The 20,155-nt window shown below is 39.4% G+C and overlaps 1 protein-coding gene across 2 annotated transcripts in view; it reads right to left on the bottom strand.

The window, feature by feature from the left end:
• Positions 1 to 12,233: 12,233 nt before the first annotated feature.
• LOC135202499 (solute carrier family 22 member 6-A-like) overlaps positions 12,234 to 20,155 on the bottom strand; it is a 45,049-nt gene continuing 37,127 nt past the window's right edge. For both annotated transcript variants that reach the window (XM_064231920.1, XM_064231919.1), the window contains exons 8-13: positions 20,010 to 20,148; positions 19,568 to 19,764; positions 15,534 to 15,691; positions 14,340 to 14,404; positions 13,644 to 13,763; positions 12,234 to 13,165 (exon numbers count right to left, since the gene is read on the bottom strand). In XM_064231920.1, the coding sequence (XP_064087990.1) occupies positions 12,929 to 13,165; positions 13,644 to 13,763; positions 14,340 to 14,404; positions 15,534 to 15,691; positions 19,568 to 19,764; positions 20,010 to 20,148 (916 nt within the window). In that variant the 3' untranslated portion in view covers positions 12,234 to 12,928. The remainder of the gene's footprint in view (positions 13,166 to 13,643; positions 13,764 to 14,339; positions 14,405 to 15,533; positions 15,692 to 19,567; positions 19,765 to 20,009; positions 20,149 to 20,155) is intronic.

Raw genomic sequence — 20,155 nt, 5'->3', positions numbered from 1 at the left:
AGACTGTTAATTAAACGTACGAATTCCACGGATAGAAGAAGAACAGTTTGACAAAAAAGAATAAAACCTGCGGGAAATGAACATGTGTTTAGGAACAAACCTTCGCAAGATGAAGGCTGGAACTCCAGTAAGCCGTCATCCCGCAATCAGGAAAGAAAGCCCATAAGGTCTTAAATGTTCAAGTGAATGACATGCACAGCATAAACACAGAAAAACAAACTAGAGCAACAAAAGGGTAAAAATAAAAATGTCTCAGTAGAAGGCAACATTAAAACAAGAAGTAAACAAACACAGTAGCAGGTGATGGGCCGTTACAAAGGAAAAATCCCACCTACTACTACTACTACTACTACTACTACTACTACTACTACTACTATACAACCTGAATTTTGCCACCTGTCATTACGCAGAGCTAAACATTGGCAAGGAAGAAAAACAGTATATGGAGGCTTGGCTTCCTAAAAACAAATACAAAAATATATAAATAAAAAAACACGTAAATAAAACGTTTAAATTGCAAAATCATCCTTGGCATTCACTCGGCGACTGATACGAGAGGACTTGATCGATTACGTTGATATTGAGGAGAAAGTACCGTGGAAAGTGAAAACTCTTTGCCAAAATCAGATGTTGTTGTGCTACAAATAATGAGGAAAGAATCCTAATTATATATATATATATATATATATATATATATATATATATATATATATATATATATATATATATATATATCTATATATATTCTGTGTGTGCGTGTGTGTTAGTTCCTGATGTTTCATATTTAGTCATTCTGTTCTTCAGAAGCTTTCAGAATGAGCTAATGGGATTTTTTAATCTGAATTTTATATTTAATATATAATAATAATGATAATAATAACAATAATAATAATAATAATAATAATATGATGGAAGAAGACCTTCATTAATACAGATTTTATGGAAGATAATAGCTATACAAAGTAAACGCTGCTGAAATAACCATTATTTTCAATAATAATAATAATAATAATAATAATAATAATTCATTACTCGAAACCTCTCTTTTTAAAAGACTTCCATATATATAAAGACAAAAAAAACTGCTTAGAAAAAATAGTACTCAAGAGACGCCCACAGAGGTGGTAAGGACGGCCTATGACGCTCCTCATAAGTCGGGGGCGGGGTCGGGAGGTGACGCCGCTCACATTAAGATGTCATTGGAGGGGCGTGGTCATAACCGGTTGACCCTCTCTCACTCTATTAGGTCAGCCTGCGTGTCACAAGATGACCTTTGAGGGTCTTGTTTGTTTACATTTTTTTTTTTTTTAAGTCGAGTTACTACATCGGTCTTCTTATGTAAACAGTAATGGATTCTGGAACTAGAGTGGGAGTCTCTCTCTCTTTCTCTCTCTCTCTCTCCCTCCCTCTCTCTCTCTCTCTCTCTCCCTTTTCAGTAAAGCGTTATCAAATTTTTTTTTTTCAATGTCTCACTTTCTCTTTCTCTCTCTCTCTCTCTCTCTCTCTCTCTCTCTCTCTCTCTCTCTCTCTCTCTCTCTCTCTCTCTCTCTCTCTCTCTTTTCAGTGAAGCGTTATCAATTTTTTTCAATCGCTCTCTCTCTCTCTCTCTCTTCTCTCTCTCTCTCGTAAAGCCTCTCAAATCAATCTTTTGTCTATCTTTTTTTCTCTCTCTCTCTCTCTCTCTCTCTCTCTCTCTCTCTCTCTCTCTCTTTTCAGTAAAGCGTTATCAAATTTTTTTCAATCTCTCTCTCTCTCTCTCTCTTCCTCTCTCCCTAGAGTCATCCTCTCCTCTTCTCTCTCATCTCTTCTCTCCTCTTCCAGTAAAGCGTTATTAAATCTGTTTTCAGTTTGGCTTCTACAGAACCATACCATTTTCTGATTAATTCAGATTTATGAGGTGAAGAGAGAGAGAGAGAGAGAGAGAGAGAGAGAGAACTTTCACTCACTCTCTTCTATTTGCCAGTTACTGAACTTCGCCTCTTAATTTCTCACGCAAAGAACTCAGTTGTTTATTTTCTTTGCGCAATCGAGTTTCCTGTGTGCTGTAGTATGTAACTCTCATCGTTCAGTTGCTCCCCAGAGCGGTCAAGTGAAGGCGAGTCGACGACGGTTCCGGAATCGGAAGCGGCGGTGCCAGACGCACGACCCATAGCTATCCATGAATAAAATAATAACTACAGAGGCTAGAGGGCTGCAATTTGGTATGTTTGATGATTGGAGGGTGGATGACCATCATACCAATTTGCAGCCCTCTAGCATCAGCAGTTTCTAAGATCTGAGGGAGGACAGAAAACTTTAAAATCTACGGACCTAGAGATGAAAGGATAGATGTGATCAGGGCGACTGACTCTCAGTTGAACAATCCCCGGAAAGTAGCTTTGCCAGATTAAGCAATACTACGTATTGTTACTTGTAGGTTTTAATATCTTTTTAAGTAGCAAAATTGTAACTTACTTTACAGGTATAAATAATTTTACTAGTGTGCCTCAATAAAACTGACCTTAATCTGCTCTTTGCGTTAACTAACGAACGCGTAGATACATTTCATTAATAATAATAATAATAATAATAATAATAATAATAATAATAATAATAATAATAATAATAATAATAATCATTCCGGCCATGTAAAAAATCTCGAATTAATTTACTCTCCGCGTTAACTATTGAATAGGGAGATATATTTCGATAATAATAATAACAATAATAATAATAATAATAAAATAATAATAATAATAATAATAATAATAATAATAATAAGAATAAAGGAGGGAGAGGACTACTAAGTATAGAGGACTGCGTCAACATCGAGAACAAAGCACTGGGGCAATATCTGAAAACCAGTGAAGACGAGTGGCTCAAGAGTGCATGGGAAGAAAGACTAATAAAAGTAGACGAAGACCCACAAAAATATACAGAGACAGGACAATGACAAACAGAACAGAGGGCTGGCACAACAAACCAATGCACGGACAATACATGAGACAGACTAAAGAACTAGCCAGCGATGACACATGGCAATGGCTACAGAGGGGAGAGCTCAAGAAGGAAACTGAAGGAATGATAACAGCGGCACAAGATCAGGCCCTAAGAACCAGATATATTCAAAGAACGATAGATGAAATAACATCTCTCCCATATGTAGGAAGTGCAATACGAAAAATGAAACCATAAACCACATAGCAAGTGAATGCCCGGCATTTGCACAGAACCAGTACAAAAAGAGGCATGATTCAGTGGCAAAAGCCCTCCACTGGAGCCTGTGCAAGAAACATCAGCTACCTTGCAGTAATAAGTGGTACGAGCACCAACCTGAAGGAGTGATAGAAAACGATCAGGCAAAGATACTCTGGGACTATGGCATCAGAACAGATAGGGTGATGCATGCAAATAGACCAGACGTGACGTTGATTGACAAAACCAAGAAGAAAGTATCACTAATTGATGTCGCAATACCATGGGACACCAGAGTTGAAGAGAAAGAAAGGGAAAAAATGGATAAGTATCAAGGTCTGAAAATAGATATAAGAAGGATATGGGATATGCCAGTGGAAATCGTACCCATACTCGTAGGAACACTAGGCACGATCCCAAGATCCCTGAAAAGGAATCTAGAAAAACTGGAGGCTGAAGTAGCTCCAGGACTCATGCAGAAGAGTGTGATCCTAGAAACGGCGCACATCGTAAGAAAAGTGATGGACTCCTAAGGAGGAAGGATGCAACCCGGAACCCCACACTGTAAATACCACCCAGTAGAATTGAAGGACTGATAGAGCAAAAAAAAAAAAAATAATAAATAAAATAATAATAATAATAATAATAATAATAAAATAATAATAATAATAATAATAATAATAATAATAATAATTCCGGTTATGAAAATAGAATCACGAATTAATTTGCTCTCCTCGTTAACTATTGAACAGGGAGATACATTTCAATAATAATAATATCAGTAATTCCAGACTTAAAAAAAATTCACGAATTAATTTGCACTCCGCGTTAACTAATGAATCGGGAGATATATTTCAATAATAATAATAATAATAATAATAATAATAATAATAATAATAATAATAATAATAATTCCGGGCAGGAGAAAAAAATCAGAAGAAGCGAAAGTCCGAATAACAAAAATAATATAAGAGAGATCACTGGTGTTCGGTACGAATATGAGCGAGATTTCGGATGAAAATGAGAATACTAGATAAATTTCGAGGAACGAGGAGAATAAGTGAAATATCACGAATTACAGCCAGAAAATGAGATCCATCACGACACACGTTGATTCGACGCCATTGCGCACGCGCGTATGCAAATTAGAAAGGCGAAGTAAAAGAGAAGATAGGAAGATAGAGACAGAGAAGGTAGGGAGATAGAGACAAAGAAAAAGGGAAGGTAAGGAGACAGAGAGAGAGAAAGAGAAGGTAGGGAGATAGAGACAAAGAGACGGTAGGGAGAGAGAGACAGAGAGAAAGAGAAGGTAGGGAGAGAGAGACAGAGAGAAGGGGAAGGTAGGAGATAGAGGCAGAGAGAAAGGGAAGGTAGGGAGATAGAGACAGAGAGATAGAGTAGGTAGGGAGATAGATACAGAGAAAGAAAAGGTAGGGAGATAGAGAGAAAGAGAAAGAGACTAGGGAGAGAGAGACAGAGAGAAAGAGACGGTAGGGAGGGAAAAAAGAGAAGGTAAGGAGACTGAGAGAGAGAAAAGATAAGGAGAGAGACAGACAGGAAGAGGCTGTAGGGAGATGAAGAGAAGGTGGAGAGAGAGACAGAGAAGAGAGAATGTAGGAAGATAGAGAGAGGGTGGAGACAGAGAAAGAGAGATAGAAGGTAGAGAGAGAGAGCAAGAGAAGGTAGAGAGAAGAAAGAAAAGGTAGAGAGAAAGAGAATGTAGCGACAGAGAAAAACGAGGAAATAAGGTAGACTGAGAGAAAGAGAAGGTAGACAAAGAAAAAGAGAAGTTAGCGAGAGAGACAGGTAGAAAGGGAAGGGTGTAGAGAGAGAGAGAGAGAGAGAGAGAGAGAGAGAGAGAGAGAGAGAGAAGAAAGACATATGCGTGACTCATAAACGCAAAGGGGGCATTCTAACGATACCTGAAAGGGAAGGTCAGTCGAGTGATGGCAATGTGGGGGGGGGGGGGGCGAGTCTACTCATGCACTTCGAGAGAGAGAGAGAGATCACCCACCAGGGTCGAAGTGTAAGGTCGTGGAGGAGATCGGACCGAAAGTGAAAGGTTGACAGGACAAAAGTGTTATGGTATGCGAACGATTCCCTTTGTTGGCAGGTGAGGATGCGGCGGTGGAGGAGGAATGGGAATTCTCTCTCTCTCTCTCTCTCTCTCTCTCTCTCTCTCTCTCTCTCTCTCTCTCTCTCTCTCTCTCTCTCTCCTGCTTAATCAGCAATTCAATTCAATGGAAGACTATGGCTTTGAGAGTGACCAGAATTAGTTGCGGAGGGGGAGGAGGAGGAGGGGGAGAAGGAGGAGGAGGAGGAGTGGGATATTCTCTCTCTCTCTCTCTCTCTCTCTCTCTCTCTCTCTCTCTCCTGCTTAATCAGCAACTTAAGTCAATGGAAGACTCTAGCGGTTAGGGTGACCAGAATTACATAAACATCCGAAAAATAAACTTGGTAGTGATAGTAAGCAATTCCTTCTAAGATTCCACATTATAGATAACCTACTATAGTATTATAGATAACTAACTACAGTATGTCATCTATAAAATCCCTAGGGAATCTATTTTACTTCTATGAGTTGACAAGAGATGGCATTGCACTGAAATTAAACCTGTAAAATGGTGGCATTGTTATTTGTTAAGAGAATGGAGGGTCCGTTACATAGGCACCTTCCATCCTCATGCCAATATTTACTATTTACTACTACTTCTACTACTACTACTTCTACTACACTACTACTACTACTACTACTACTACTACTACTAATGTCTTGGTATGTGCTACCATAGTTATGATTTTTAGGAGACGGATTTCTCATAGTAAATTAGCAGTATTGGGTACGCAGTTTATGAATATGCTATATATATATATATCTCTCTCTCTCTCTCTCTACTATTTATCTATACACACACACACACATGTATATATATACATGTATGTTCTACCTAATACAGGCTACTGAGAACCTGGAAATTAACACTCCCTTCAGATAGTGACCACCAAGTGTTTTTAACCCGGTATGTATCCATCCACCTTTGTGGCGTGTTCAATACAAGCCCGTTGGGGATGAACGTATAAACATAAATAAAAGGCTGTAAATATCATAATGATAATGACCCCAAAGACATATTAATCCTAAGTAATGACTCCTGAAATTTGTTGGTGGTTACTATACTATGTAGGAAAGTTCCAAAAAACTTAAACATTTTGACCATAGATATAGAACATACATTACAACTAATAAATACAATAATATTATATGGTGTAGAAGTATATGAGGCAATTGTTGCAATTATTTAGAAATCATTTATATAGAAAGGGAAGTTTGTTATATATATATATATATATTATATATATATATATATATATATATATATGTATGTGTGTGTGTGAGCGTGTGTGTGTGTCTGTGTCTGTGTCTGTGTGTATCTGTCCTAGATACCTGAACCTGTACATACAAATTGTGAATAAAAAACCGGACCCACCTCTATTAATAGCTTTTGGTATACTTTGCACTGACCTGTTTAGATTTGATATCATATAACATTGATCCCATATTGATTTTCATGAGTCACATTTTATCTTAATTAGCTCTTTCTTACCATACGTATAGAAGAGAATAAAACTATGAAAATTACTGTGGTATGCCATAATTTACTTGGTTTTCTACTCAGTTTTTGTCACGTTTTCTATTATTTAATTTATGGTAGACTTATATAAAATTGAACGCAACCGTTCAGTAATTTTTTCCTTCTTATTTTACTGTTATTTTTATTTGATGTAGTATGCCACTAGTGTAATAACTCTCTCTCTCTCTCTCTCTCTCTCTCTCTCTCTCTCTCTCTCTCTCTCTCTCTCTCTCTCTCTCTCTCTCTCTCTCTCTCTCTCTCTCTCTCTCTCTCTCTCTCTCAAGAGGTTTTTTCTCAGTAAAATAGGCCTAGTATCTAAATTTGAGAATGGGTGAAATTCACACAAGGGCCACACTTACTTACATAATACCCTATATCTAATCCCTAATTAATTTATATCTAATCCCTAATACAATATCAGGCTATGCTAGGATGCATCACTGATTTTTTTTCCTACGATACCAAACTTCCTAGACCGAGAACGTGAAGCCTTCTCTGGCCCAACCTGAATGCATCAAGAGGCAAGAGCATTTGCATTATACATCGAAGTACTTATGTACTGACTGGCAAAGAGACGTTCTTTCCTATGCTACGCCCTCTGGTTAGTCTTCTTCAGAACTTCAGCAGCGTTACACTTGTAGAGATTCTTCTCCATTTTCCGAATAGCGGCTTTTTCCGTGCTTTTAAACAAGCTAGTAGAGCGCCTATAGAGATCATGATCAAATACAGGGTCAAAGTCAGTGTAATTCAAATATATACACAGATTTTGACCTTATATTTGATCATGACCTCTATAGGCGCTCTACTAGCCTGTTTAAGTAGCACGGAAAAAGCCGCTATTCGGAAAATAGAGAAGAATCTCTACAAGAGTAACGCTGCTGAAGTAGCCATTACTTTTAATAAAGTATTTTATTATTATGTATTATTTTAATACGATGCTTCATTGTTACCTGACGGTTTGCTGAACGACGACGTCACAGGTTACGTCTAGTGAGACAATTGATGGTCTAGTAGGCTGCGACTCGATCTTATCAGAGGTTTGTACGTCTTGAAGGTAATTGTATTCTGTAGTTCGTATCGTGGATGACTTGTGAGTTAATTAAATACTATTATTTAGTGAACAAAATGCTTCAGTCAAGACAGCAGTCTTCACAGAAATGAACTGTGATATTTTCAGATTATTATAGAGTATCACAAAAGTATAATACACAAGCACACTAGACCATGAAAGTGGAAAATAACATGATTATCCCTCATTCTTGCCTCTTTTTTGTTTGTATGGTGTTTTACGTTGCATGGAACCAGTGGTTATTCAGCAACGGGACCAAAGGCTTTACGTGACTTCCGAACCACGTCGAGAGTGAACTTCTATCACCAGAAATATTCATCTCTCACACCTCTCTGGAATGCTCGAGAATCGAACTCTTGGCCACCGAGGTGGCAGCCCATTGGCAGGCCAAGACCAAGTCGACCATGCCACTGAGGTATTCTTGCCTCTCCTCTCGTTGCATTCAAGCCTGGGTTAGATATGACATCGGCTTCCATGTCATAACTGGTCTGAAAGAAAATTGATATGTCAACATCTGTACAACAATACTAATTTAAAATGCACTCATCCCTGTAGCACCGTATTTTTTAAACCTTTTCAACTGGTTACAAAAAGGAAGGGAGACAAGAGACTACAGTCTTATGTGTTTAATTCCACTAATGGAATTACAGCAATTGTTTTCAACTTTTCAAAAGGGTTGTGCAGGGTTCATCTACTGGTGAGTTTTACGTTGTGATACTAACTTGTTAACATTTAATTGAATGTAGGATTTACGCCAAAGGCCAAGCACTGGGACCTATGAGGTCATGCAGCGCTGAAACGGAAATTGGCAGTAAAAGGTCTGAAAGGTGTAACAGGAGGAAAACCTCAAAGGAGTTGCACTATGAATCAAGTGTTAGGAGAGGGTGGAAAGTAAGATAGAAGAAAGAGTATATGAAAGGAGGTACAGTAAAAGGAACGAAAGTGGTTGCAGCTAGGGGCCGAAGGCACGCTGCAAAGAACCTTAAGTAATGCCTACATTGCACCTCATAAGGTCCACAGACGGAACTAGACCCCACTCCCCATACGGGGTATCTGGTGTGTACTGTATTGCAATCTGTCCACTGTGCAGGTTGCACAGAAGGTTCAAACCTTAGAATGATCAAGTGGTGTTCAGTAACACTGCAATGACATTTATCGTTTGGGAGCCCCCACCATAACAACAACATTACATTCTTTGTATCCGACTCTTAACCTGACTAGAACAAATAACATGACATTAAAACATATGTTTGAGCACCTGAGATCCCGGTTTGACAAATCACACCACATGACATGCGTTGGGAAATGTGACGGGCTTTCATGATTGTAAGATAACTGATGACGTAACATTGCCATGATCTGATGAAGAGCTGAGGATATTCCCCTGATGTTGCAAATTCATACTGTGCAACAAACAATTCATTTTGGTTACAAGTGAATTTATACTTGCGTACCTACACTTACGGTATGTAGATACACATATTTCATGTGTAGAAGATGGTTTTAATATATAACCAAGTTCATAGTATCAGCATTTATGTCAACATAACTCAATCTGTGTCCTCACCTGGTCCACTGCAGGGCATTGCATAAGGATCTCAGCATAGTCCCTTCAGCCACTAGCAGTGACAAATCTCATCCCTTTAACTATACCTCCGTTCATATTCTCCTTCTCGCATTTTACTTTCCACCTTCTCCTAACAATTGTTTCAACATTATTTTCAGCGATGAAAACCCCTATAGGTCCCAGCACTTGGCCTAAATCGTACATTCCAATTCTAATTCCTACTCAATATGTACCAGGCTTGTTGAATTTACTGGTTTTCTTCCTAATTTTTATTCTTTTTTATACAATTAAATCTTGGATGAAACCCATTTGCAGAGAGCTTCCATAATACCGAGTCTTGTGCCTGCAGAGACGACTCATCTGCAACGTTACAAAACCACCTACCCCGAGGGAGATTACTACCGCCAGTGCACCCCACGCGGAGCACTGTAAGCATTACTTAAGGTTCTCTAAAGCATCCCTTCGGCAACCGTATATATTTAATTTTATTGTAACTCTGTTCACATTCTCTTTCTTCCATCTCATTTTCCACTCTCTCCTGTTTCGTAGGTCCAACTGCAGGGTTTTTCTACTGTTACACCTTTCAAACCGTACTGGTCTTCATTTTCCTTGCAGCGCTGATGACCTCGAAGGTCCCAGAACTAGGCCTTTGGCCTAAATTTCATATTTCAATTACAATGCCAAAACCACCTAACCGTGCTAAAGTTCAAGTCAGGTTCCTCAGCAATTTGCTGAACCCCTCCACACACAAGGTTCATTCACCTTTATATTGTTTTTGTTTGTTTGTTTGTATGGTGTTTTTACATTGCGTGGAACCAGTTTGTTTGTATGGTGCTTTTACGTTGCCTGGAACCACTGGTTATTCAGCAACGGGACCAACGGCTTTACGTGGCTTCCGAACCACGTCGAGAGCGAACTTCTATCACCAGAAATACAGATCTCTGACCCCTAAATGGAATGACCTCTATATTGTATGCATTCTTACACTTCCTGCATATTCAGCATTTTCGAAGTATTGTCCTACTCTGTCTTTTGCGATTTTAATACAAGTGTGTTGATATTGTAGTGAAAGCAATTATTTCTCTCTAGAATTCAAAAAGCTACGGTTGCAATTAGCCTAATGAAAAACGGGTTGGATGCCATTTATCGGACATTTTGGGCCGAAGAATCCGCTACCTTTATAAGGCACTCTTCTCATTTTGTAGTACGTTATGCCTGCCCCCACCCCCTAAACCTGTGGCAACAATGTTCAAGTTTAACCGATTACTATTTTCACTGTGGCCTTCCCTGTAAATGGATTGACACATGTTATGATAAGGTCAGTTTCTCCTCTAAGGATCTAACCGCCACAGGCACGTTTCTCTACCCCGGGATAAGGTATACATTATTAGAATCCTAAACGACTTCCTAAACAGCATTGTCTAATTAGTAATACCTTGTGGTAGCAGTCCATTTAATTGATTGACCTATCACAAGTATACCATTTGCAACAGCCTATAAGCAAGTCTCTTAATCGCTGCTGCTGCTGCTACCATCTACTGTATACCATGAAAACTGCAACGGGTTCATTGCCATTATTCTTGTTTTGAAGATTTCAAGACCTATGTGAAAGCTTGGCGTAACTAGCAATTTAAATAAAAACGCAAATTTACTCTATTTAAAATTATTGTATGACTATTTATGTGGGAAGAGTTGGTACTGACTTCCATGGATTGGTGAGTGGTAGCGTGTGTCTATTTGAGGAAGCTCCCATGGACCACGTACACCACGTAACCTGCTCTCCTTATAGTTCCCCATGGAAATTTACAAGGCAAATATGCAAGGCTGGAGAGCTGTATCAGAATCACATGGTATTGTACTTAATACTACGGTATTGTGTAGTTGAATGGTGTACGTTTGAACAGTTTACGTACTTATGTACAGTGATCATTGGTACATGCTTTATGCTAGAACGAGAAATTCAGCCTGCTGCATTTATAAGTTGACTGTAACTGGGTCTGGATTAACCTAAGATCACCAGCAAGCAGATCCAAAACAACATGTTACCACAAAAATTAATATACGAGACCTCCATACCCAAGTGAAAAATATAGGGGTATTCTTTAATGACTGGAAAGGGTGACAATTGATGCTGTGAAATCATGTGGAATAATGAATCATCAGAAAGCAGCAATATGGCAGCTGAAGTAAATGGCAATGAACCAGAATGTAAATTATAAAAAAAAAAAACTTACCAATTCTATGTTTTTTTTCTCGTATAATAATGCTTACAATTGTTGCCTTATCTGTTGTTATGTTGAGAAAATAGCAGACACGACCTTATGACGGTCCCATTTTAGATACTTCAGTAACAGAACTGAATTACTTTAGTAAAATATTTGGGTTGACATGATAGCATGTATCGGCTTAGTTATTAGGACCCAGGCTTGTTTGTTTGTTTGTTTGTTTGTATGGTGTTTTCACGTTGCATGGAACCAGTGGTTATTCAGCAACGGGACCAGCGGCTTTACGTGACTTCCGAACCACGTCGAGAGGGAACTTCTATCACCAGAAATACAGATCTTTTACCCCTCAATGGAATTCCCGATAATCAAACTCGCGGCCACCGAGGTGGCAGGCCAAGACCATACCGGCCACGCCACTGAGGCGCATCCCAGGTTCGATGGGCCAGGCGGCCAAGTGTGCCTACTTAAACTAGAAACAGAAACCATCTTCCATGCCGAGTTATAACTTGAAATACTTCTGTATTCATCCTAGGGAAAGAGTGTAATGTAGAGTGTAACTATCAATATATACTTTGGAACCTTTACTTAATCATGACTTAATTCAATATATACAGATAATGTACAGTAGAATATTCACAGAAAGTTCCTAGTACGTATTCGCTTCTGAAAAGATTCTTTACAAATCAATGTCATCCATTTTCAAGGGAGATCAGTCAGTGGTCGTCCCATCGCATTAGTATTATATGACTCACTGGCACAGTTTAATTTTAAATGGCAGTTTATTTACGAAAAATAAATAAGATTTACAGTCTTCTACTCCACCCTACCTCAAGGTAAGGCAACATGCACTTCAACGTGAATACAAAATATTTATAAAATTCCTGGCAGTTATACCACCATTCCTAAACAGAGGCTCCTCTTTTCCTGATCCTCTATCACAACATATGCTCGGATCATTTCAAAACTGCCTCTTTGGGTAGTTAATGTAACTGAGGTTTTGTACGAGCAGTGGCATTTAGTCAAAAATCATCTGGCATCAGAGAAACCATATCATAAACCCACAAGCAGAACTACGGGAACACTAAGGAAGTGGGGTTGGGATATGTATACCTCCTAACTCGACTACATCGTCTGAATCGCCAAAGCAACGCAATGCCACCTGCATCCCATGGACAAAGTATATCACAGATGTAATTGATGGTCATCGACTTAGGTAGCATTCAAGCTACATCATCTCCAGATTCTGTTGAGCTTTCTTCCTTCAGAGATGAGTGCAACTGCCTTCCTCAACATAACACTGGTTTTCAATGCCTTCTAAACTCTTTGTTTTCTTCTTCTCCTTCTTCTGTTCTTTCTTATTTCTGCGAATTTCTTCTATTTCTTCGACTGTGTCTGGTAGAGGCTGGTTTTTGGTTTCTGGCAGGAAGGGGAACAACAAACCTCCTACGATTCCCGAACACCCAAAGACAACAGTAGGTCCCCAGTGGACTGTCTGCGACTGCAAAATAAAAGTAAGACTCTTGATATAAACAGATTTAGACTGTACAAAGATAAGGTAGTAGCAACTTATATTGAACACTCTTTAACCTGTACTACAAAGATGAAGCAGTAGCAACTTAAACTGAACACGTTTATGAATATATTAAGTCATCAGACCAGTATGCTACGTGGTTCTGTACAAGCAAAAGTTTACTAATTACAGCATAAATTCCAATACTGATTTATAGTTCTTCATTTTTTACACCACTGATACTTCCGTAAGTGTTGAAAAATAAACCTTTACATTTGAATTGACTGTTTGTCTATTTTCTTAGAGGCATATTGTCTAAAGTGGACTTTGTCCTAGGGAGACCTCGTTCGGGTTTCCCCAGGTCCCTCAGTGTGAGGTAACTAGGGAAATTTATAAAAACAAACGACCAACTACTACTACCTATCTCGGGTATCTCAATGAAGAAAATCTCTAAAACAAAAATTACCAAGACGTCTGTGATGAAGGGGGCGGCTGAGGACCCAATGCCCCCCAGAACTTGGACGAAAGCGAAGCCCCTGGCTCGTATCTCCGTTGGGAACACCTCGGGTGCATAAAGGAAGTTCACCTGAAATGTCAGGAAGAGAGGATTGGCGAAAATATTATCGCAGAACACGGCACGTTCAGTTTTGACGTAAATATATTCTTAAAGTAAGTTTATTTTTGAAGTAAAGACATTTTGAAATAAATACATTGTGAAGTAATTATATTTTGAAGTAAACATATTTTGAGGTAAACATAATATATTGTGAAGTAAATGTATTTTTGAGCAAATTTTTTTATATATATTTTTGAGTAAATGTTTTTGAAGTAAATAGATTTGTAAAAAACATGTTTTAAGTAAATATATTCTTAAGTAAATATATTTTCAAGTCAATATATTTTTCAATAAATAAATTTTTAAGTGCATATATTTTTTAAGTAAGTATATTTATGGGGTGTTTAGGCTTTGGGCCTAAATTCTATATTCCATTCCAGATCAATAGTGATTAATAACTGGGACGCACTTTTTCAAAATTGTTATTTAAAAATCACAAATATTATTTTTTTAAAAAATCCGCCAACCCGATTTCACAATTATTATTTTAAAACCCGCCTGTTCATTTCAGTAATCAGAAACTCAGAAGAGTTAAGCAAAACTCACCTGCAGAGATCCAGCGACGAAGAACAACCCGGCCATCACCAGCACCCACCGGAGCCATTCTAATTCTGTAACAAGAAGGAAACTTAACATTAATTCTCCTTGCATAAATCAATGAACCTCCCCGTAGGAAGCTAGTGCCGTCAGTGCGACTCATGTGGTACACTGTAGGCATTACTTAATGCTTTTTGCAGCGTCCCATCGGCCCGTAGTTACAACCACAATTATTAAATTTCCCAGTTTTCCAATGATCTTTTAATCTCCTTGAAGAAATGTGCTCAAGTACTTGTAAATGAAGTGGGTTGCTTCCCATGGAATTTACTCAAAAGGAGGAATTCATTTTAATAAATTTTGATTTCTTGGGAAATTTTGCAAGCAACTTATACATAGTATATTCTACTTTTTTTTACAGGGTTTTTTTTTTTAGGTTTTGCTCATTTTTAGCAAAGAAAATTATGTATTTCATTTGGTTTTCTTGCTATCATGAGGATTTAGTTGTAAATGGTTTTCTCTCTCTCTCTCTCTCTCTCTCTCTCTCTCTCTCTCTCTCTCTCTCTCTCTGTATGTGTGTGTGTGCGTGTGTCTCTATGGAACTCCTGTATCTTCCATAATGGTATGAAATTTTATTTCATCCTTCTATTTGACTCCTACTATTCTTTTTAAACCTTTATTTATTACATAAATAGTTCTATCTTTTCAATGTAATATTTTGAGAAAAAAAATAGAATGAGAGTTCATCCTTCTATTTGGATCCTACTATAGTAGATTCACATCAACCGTGCATTTGACGTCTAGGTCAGTCCCATAACGACGCTCCTGATTGGCTGTTGATAAGCCAGTCACAGGGCTGGTAACTATCACTCTCTCGATAGAGTTCTCATAGGCAGGATGTATGTTCCACCTCTCCTGAAAGAAGTATATATACCGCAGGAGAGATAGAACATACATCCTGCCTATGTGAACTCTCGAGAGAGACTGAGTTTCCACCCCTGTCATTGGCTTATCAACAGCCAATCCGGAGCGTCGTAAGGGACTGGTCTAGACATCAAATACACGGCTGATGTGAATCTACTATAGTCTTTTTAAAGCTTCATTTATAATATAAATCGTGTCTACCTTTTCTTTGTAATATTTTGAGAAAAAAAAAATAGAATGAACTCCATTAAAAGCAGCGTCCAGCGGTCTACCACCTCTCACCTGGCGTGACAGCAAAGTCCAAGAAGAAGAGAACTCCTCCCCCGAGGAATCCTATCATGAGCAGCGTGCGTCGACCGAAGCAGGAGGTAAGGGGCGTCATGAGGATGACCGCGGAGCCGTCCATGAGGCCGGTGAGGGCGACGTACAGGAATGGATCACTGAGGAGGAGAAACGAATCACTGAAAACGTTGTAAACACCGTAACCGGAGGCTGGATAAATATTGGAATTGTACAAGTTCTTTATTTCATTCTTTCTTCAAATCTTCAGCTAATAATAATAATAATAATAATAATAATAATAATAATAATAATAATAAGAAGAAGAAGAAGAAGAAGAAGAAGAAGAAGAAGAAGAAAGTATCACTCACTGATGTCGCAATACCATGGGACACCAGAATTGAAGACAAAGAAAGGGAAAAAATGGATAAGTATCAAGACCTGAAAATAGAAATAAGAAGGAAATGGGATATGCCAGTGGAAATTGTACCCATAATCATAGGAACACTAGGCACGATCCCAAGATCCCTGAAAAAGAATCTGGAAAAACTAGAGGCTGAAGTAGCTCCAGGACTCATGCAGAAGTGTGTGATCCTAGATACGGCGCACATAGTGAGAAAAGTGATGGACTCCTAAGGAGGCAGGATGCAACCCGGAACCCCACACTATAAATACCACCCAGTCGAATTGGAGGATTGTGATACACCAAAAAAAAAATTAAAAAATAATAATAATAATAATAATAGTTACACGAAGACGAACTGAGAGATGATGCCACAGAAGACGACAGGGATGATGAGGTATCAAACAACGACACACGAAGAAACACCGACGAAGTAACAGACAGGACGGAATGGGTAGAAAAGATTAGACTATGGATGGAGCCAGATACAGAGAGAACAAAGATCCCCTCCATGAAAGCCTACAACACCAAGAAATTAAGGGAGAAAACAAGTGAGGTCAATAAAATAATGGGCATAATACACACCACCAGTATCACAGAAACAAATAACTTGGCATATGCAGGAGCAAGATTAGTAGCAGAACTGATGGGGATTCGAACACCAACACCACCAGCACAACCAACCCAAAAGAACCCAAAACAGCAACCTCCTTGGAAAAGGCGCCTGGAAAAGCAAATCATGGTGATGAGATCTGACTTGAGTAAACTGAAAGAGATGGCAGAAAAAAAAGGCTAAGAAGCAAGAAAACAAGGGAGGAACTCAATGAGAAATATAAAGCACAAGAGAGGGGACTAAACAACACAATAGAAGATGTAAAACAGAGGCTTAAGGCCAAAGCACATAAGATCCAACGGTACATGAACAGGAATAAGGGATACCAACAGAACAAACTATTCGGAACCAACCAGAAAAGACTATACAGCCAACTAAGAGGGGAAGACAACCACCAAGAAATTCCTGAAGCCGAACCAAGTAAGAAACTCTGGGAAAACACATGGAGCAATCCGGTATCACACAACAAACATGCAACATGGCTCCAGGAAGTCAAGGAAGAAGAAACAGGGAGAATAAAACAAAGATTCACAGAGATCACGACAGACATAGTTAGACACCAACTAAAGAAAATGCCAAACTGGAAAGCCCCAGGTCCCGATGAAGTCCATGGATACTGGCTCAAAAACATTTTTAGTACAAAAAGACAAGAGTAAGGGAAATATAGCCAGTAACTACAGGCGTATCACCTGCCTTCCAATAATGTGGAAGTTACTAACAGGTATCATCAGTGAAAGGCTATACAATTACCTAGAGGAGACAAACACCATCCCCCACCAACAGAAAGGCTGCAGAAGGAAGTGTAGGGGCACAAAAGACCAGCTCCTGATAGATAAAATGGTAATGAAGAACAGTAGGAGAAGGAAAATCAACCCAAGCATGGCCTGGTTAGACTATAAGAAAGCCTTCGACATGATACCACACACATGGCTAATAGAATGCCTGAAAATATATGGGGCAGAGGAAAACACCATCAGCTTCCAAAAAATAAAAATACAATGCGCAACTGGAATACAATACTTACAAGCTCTGGAATAAGACTAGCAGAGGTTAATATCAGGAGAGGGATCTTCCAGGGCGACTCACTGTCCCCACTACTCTTCGTAGTAACCATGATTCCCATGACAAAAGTACTACAGAAGATGGATGCCGCGTACCAACTCAAGAAAAGAGGCAACAGAATCTACCATCTGATGTTCATGGACGAAATCAAGCTGTATGGTAAGAGCATCAAGGAAATAGATACCCTAATCCAGACTGAAAGGATTGTATCTGGGGACATCAGGATGGAGTTTGGAATAGAAAAATGCGCCTTAGTCAACATACAAAAAGGCAAAGTAACGAGAACTGAAGGGATAAAGCTACCAGATGGGAGCAACATCAAACACATAGATGGGACAGGATACAAGTACCTGGGAATAATGGAAGGAGGGGATATAAAACACCAAGAGATGAAGGACACGATCAGGAAAGAATATATGCAGAGACTCAAGGCGATACTCAAGTCAAAACTCAATGCCCGAAATATGATAAAAGCCATAAACACATGGGCAGTGCCAGTAATCAGATACAGCGCAGGAATAGTGGAATGGACGAAGGCAGAACTCCGCAGCATAGATCAGAAAACCAGGAAACATATGACAATACACAAAGCACTACACCCAAGAGCAAATACGGACAGACTATACATAACACGAGAAGAAGGAGGGAGAGGACTACTAAGTATAGAGGACTGCGTCAACATCGAGAACAGAGCATTGGGGCAATATCTGAAAACCAGTGAAGACGAGTGGCTAAAGAGTGCATGGGAAGAAGGACTAATAAAAGTAGACAAAGACCCAGAAATATACAGAGACAGGAGAATGACAAACAGAACAGAGGACTGGCACAACAAACCAATGCACGGACAATACATGAGACAGACTAAAGAACTAGCCAGCGATGACACATGGCAATGGCTACAGAGGGGAAAGCTAAAGAAGGAAACTGAAGGAATGATAACAGCAGCACAAGATCAGGCCCTAAGAACCAGATATGTTCAAAGAACGATAGACGGAAATAACATCTCTCCCATATGTAGGAAGTGCAATACGAAAAATGAAACCATAAACCACATAGCAAGTGAATGCCCGGAACTTGCACAGAACCAGTACAAAAAGAGGCATGATTCAGTGGCAAAAGCCCTCCACTGGAGCCTGTGCAAGAAACATCAGCTACCTTGCAGTAATAAGTGGTACGAACACCAACCTGAGGGAGTGATAGAAAACGATCAGGCAAAGATCATCTGGGACTATGGTATCAGAACGGATAGGGTGATACGTGCAAACAGACCAGACGTGACGTTGATTGACTAAGTCAAGTAGAAAGTATCACTCATTGATGTCGCAATACCATGGGACACCAGAGTTGAAGAGAAAGAGAGGGAAAAAATGGATAAGTATCAAGATCTGAAGATAGAAATAAGAAGGATATGGGATATGCCAGTGGAAATCGTACCCATAATCATAGGAGCACTAGGCACAATCCCAAGATCCCTGAAAAGGAATCTAGAAAAACTAGAAGCTGAAGTAGCTCCATGACTCATGCAGAAGAGTGTGATCCTAGAAACGGCGCACATAGTAAGAAAAGTGATGGACTCCTAAGGAGGCAGGATGCAACCCGGAACCCCACACTATAAATATCACCGAGTCGAATTGGAGGACTGCGATAGAGCAAATAATAATAATAATAATAATAATAATAATAATAATAATAATAATAATAATAATAATAATCTATAACTTCCAAGTGGATTTTTCTTCTTCGTCCTCTCCCAGGTGACAGTAGGAGAGGCATGACACAGCCACCCCACCCTTGCAAACCAGCTTGTCTGACCCGGGTGGGGGCAGAGTAGGTATGGTGAACGGGAGGGTAGAGGAGACACCCACCCTCTTTCTGCAAACCTGTTTGCCAGCTCCAAGTTGGGGCAGAGTAGGTATGGGATTGGGAGGGTAGGGGAGATGGACGCCTAACAACACCTACTCAGTAAAATTGTTGGTGTTGAGAGCAACTCCCACGTAGAGCAGATTGTGCAGAATCCAGATGATGCCAAGGCAGACGATGATGACCCTCATGGCGGGCGAGAAGAGCATCTTCAGCGTTTTCCTGAACTTCTCGACCACAGACAACTTGTTCTCCGAGTTTTTCGAGGCAGCTGCAGACGCCTCCTCCCTGAACACCTGTTGAAGGAAGAGTTACGACAGATGCTAAGGAAGTTATAAGGCACTGAATGTGGCCATTCTGTGGTTGTTTGTAATCAAGGAGATTATTAGCTCCTGTAGTATTATCTTTATGATATTCACAGTCTTTTGTTTATGTTTTTACGGTGGTCCCCAACAGCTTATACTAAACACGCAGCAAAAGTGGATACATACCGGGTTAAAACCATTTGGGAGGTAATATCACGAACAGAAATACCACCTACCTTGATAAATTTGTCTACGCAGGAATCCACATTTAACTTCCCTTCAGATCTGTTCAATTTCACCGCCAACCGGAGAACTTTCCGTGCCTCCTCGCCCCTACCTCTCTGAAGCAGCCAACGGGGAGATTCCGGAGCTAGGCTGAAAG

Source organism: Macrobrachium nipponense, chromosome 30, assembly GCF_015104395.2.
Source record: "Macrobrachium nipponense isolate FS-2020 chromosome 30, ASM1510439v2, whole genome shotgun sequence".
NCBI classification, from domain to species: Eukaryota; Metazoa; Arthropoda; class Malacostraca; order Decapoda; family Palaemonidae; genus Macrobrachium; species Macrobrachium nipponense.
Note: the sequence above shows the minus strand (reverse complement) of the source record. Positions and strands in the feature narration are given on the sequence as shown.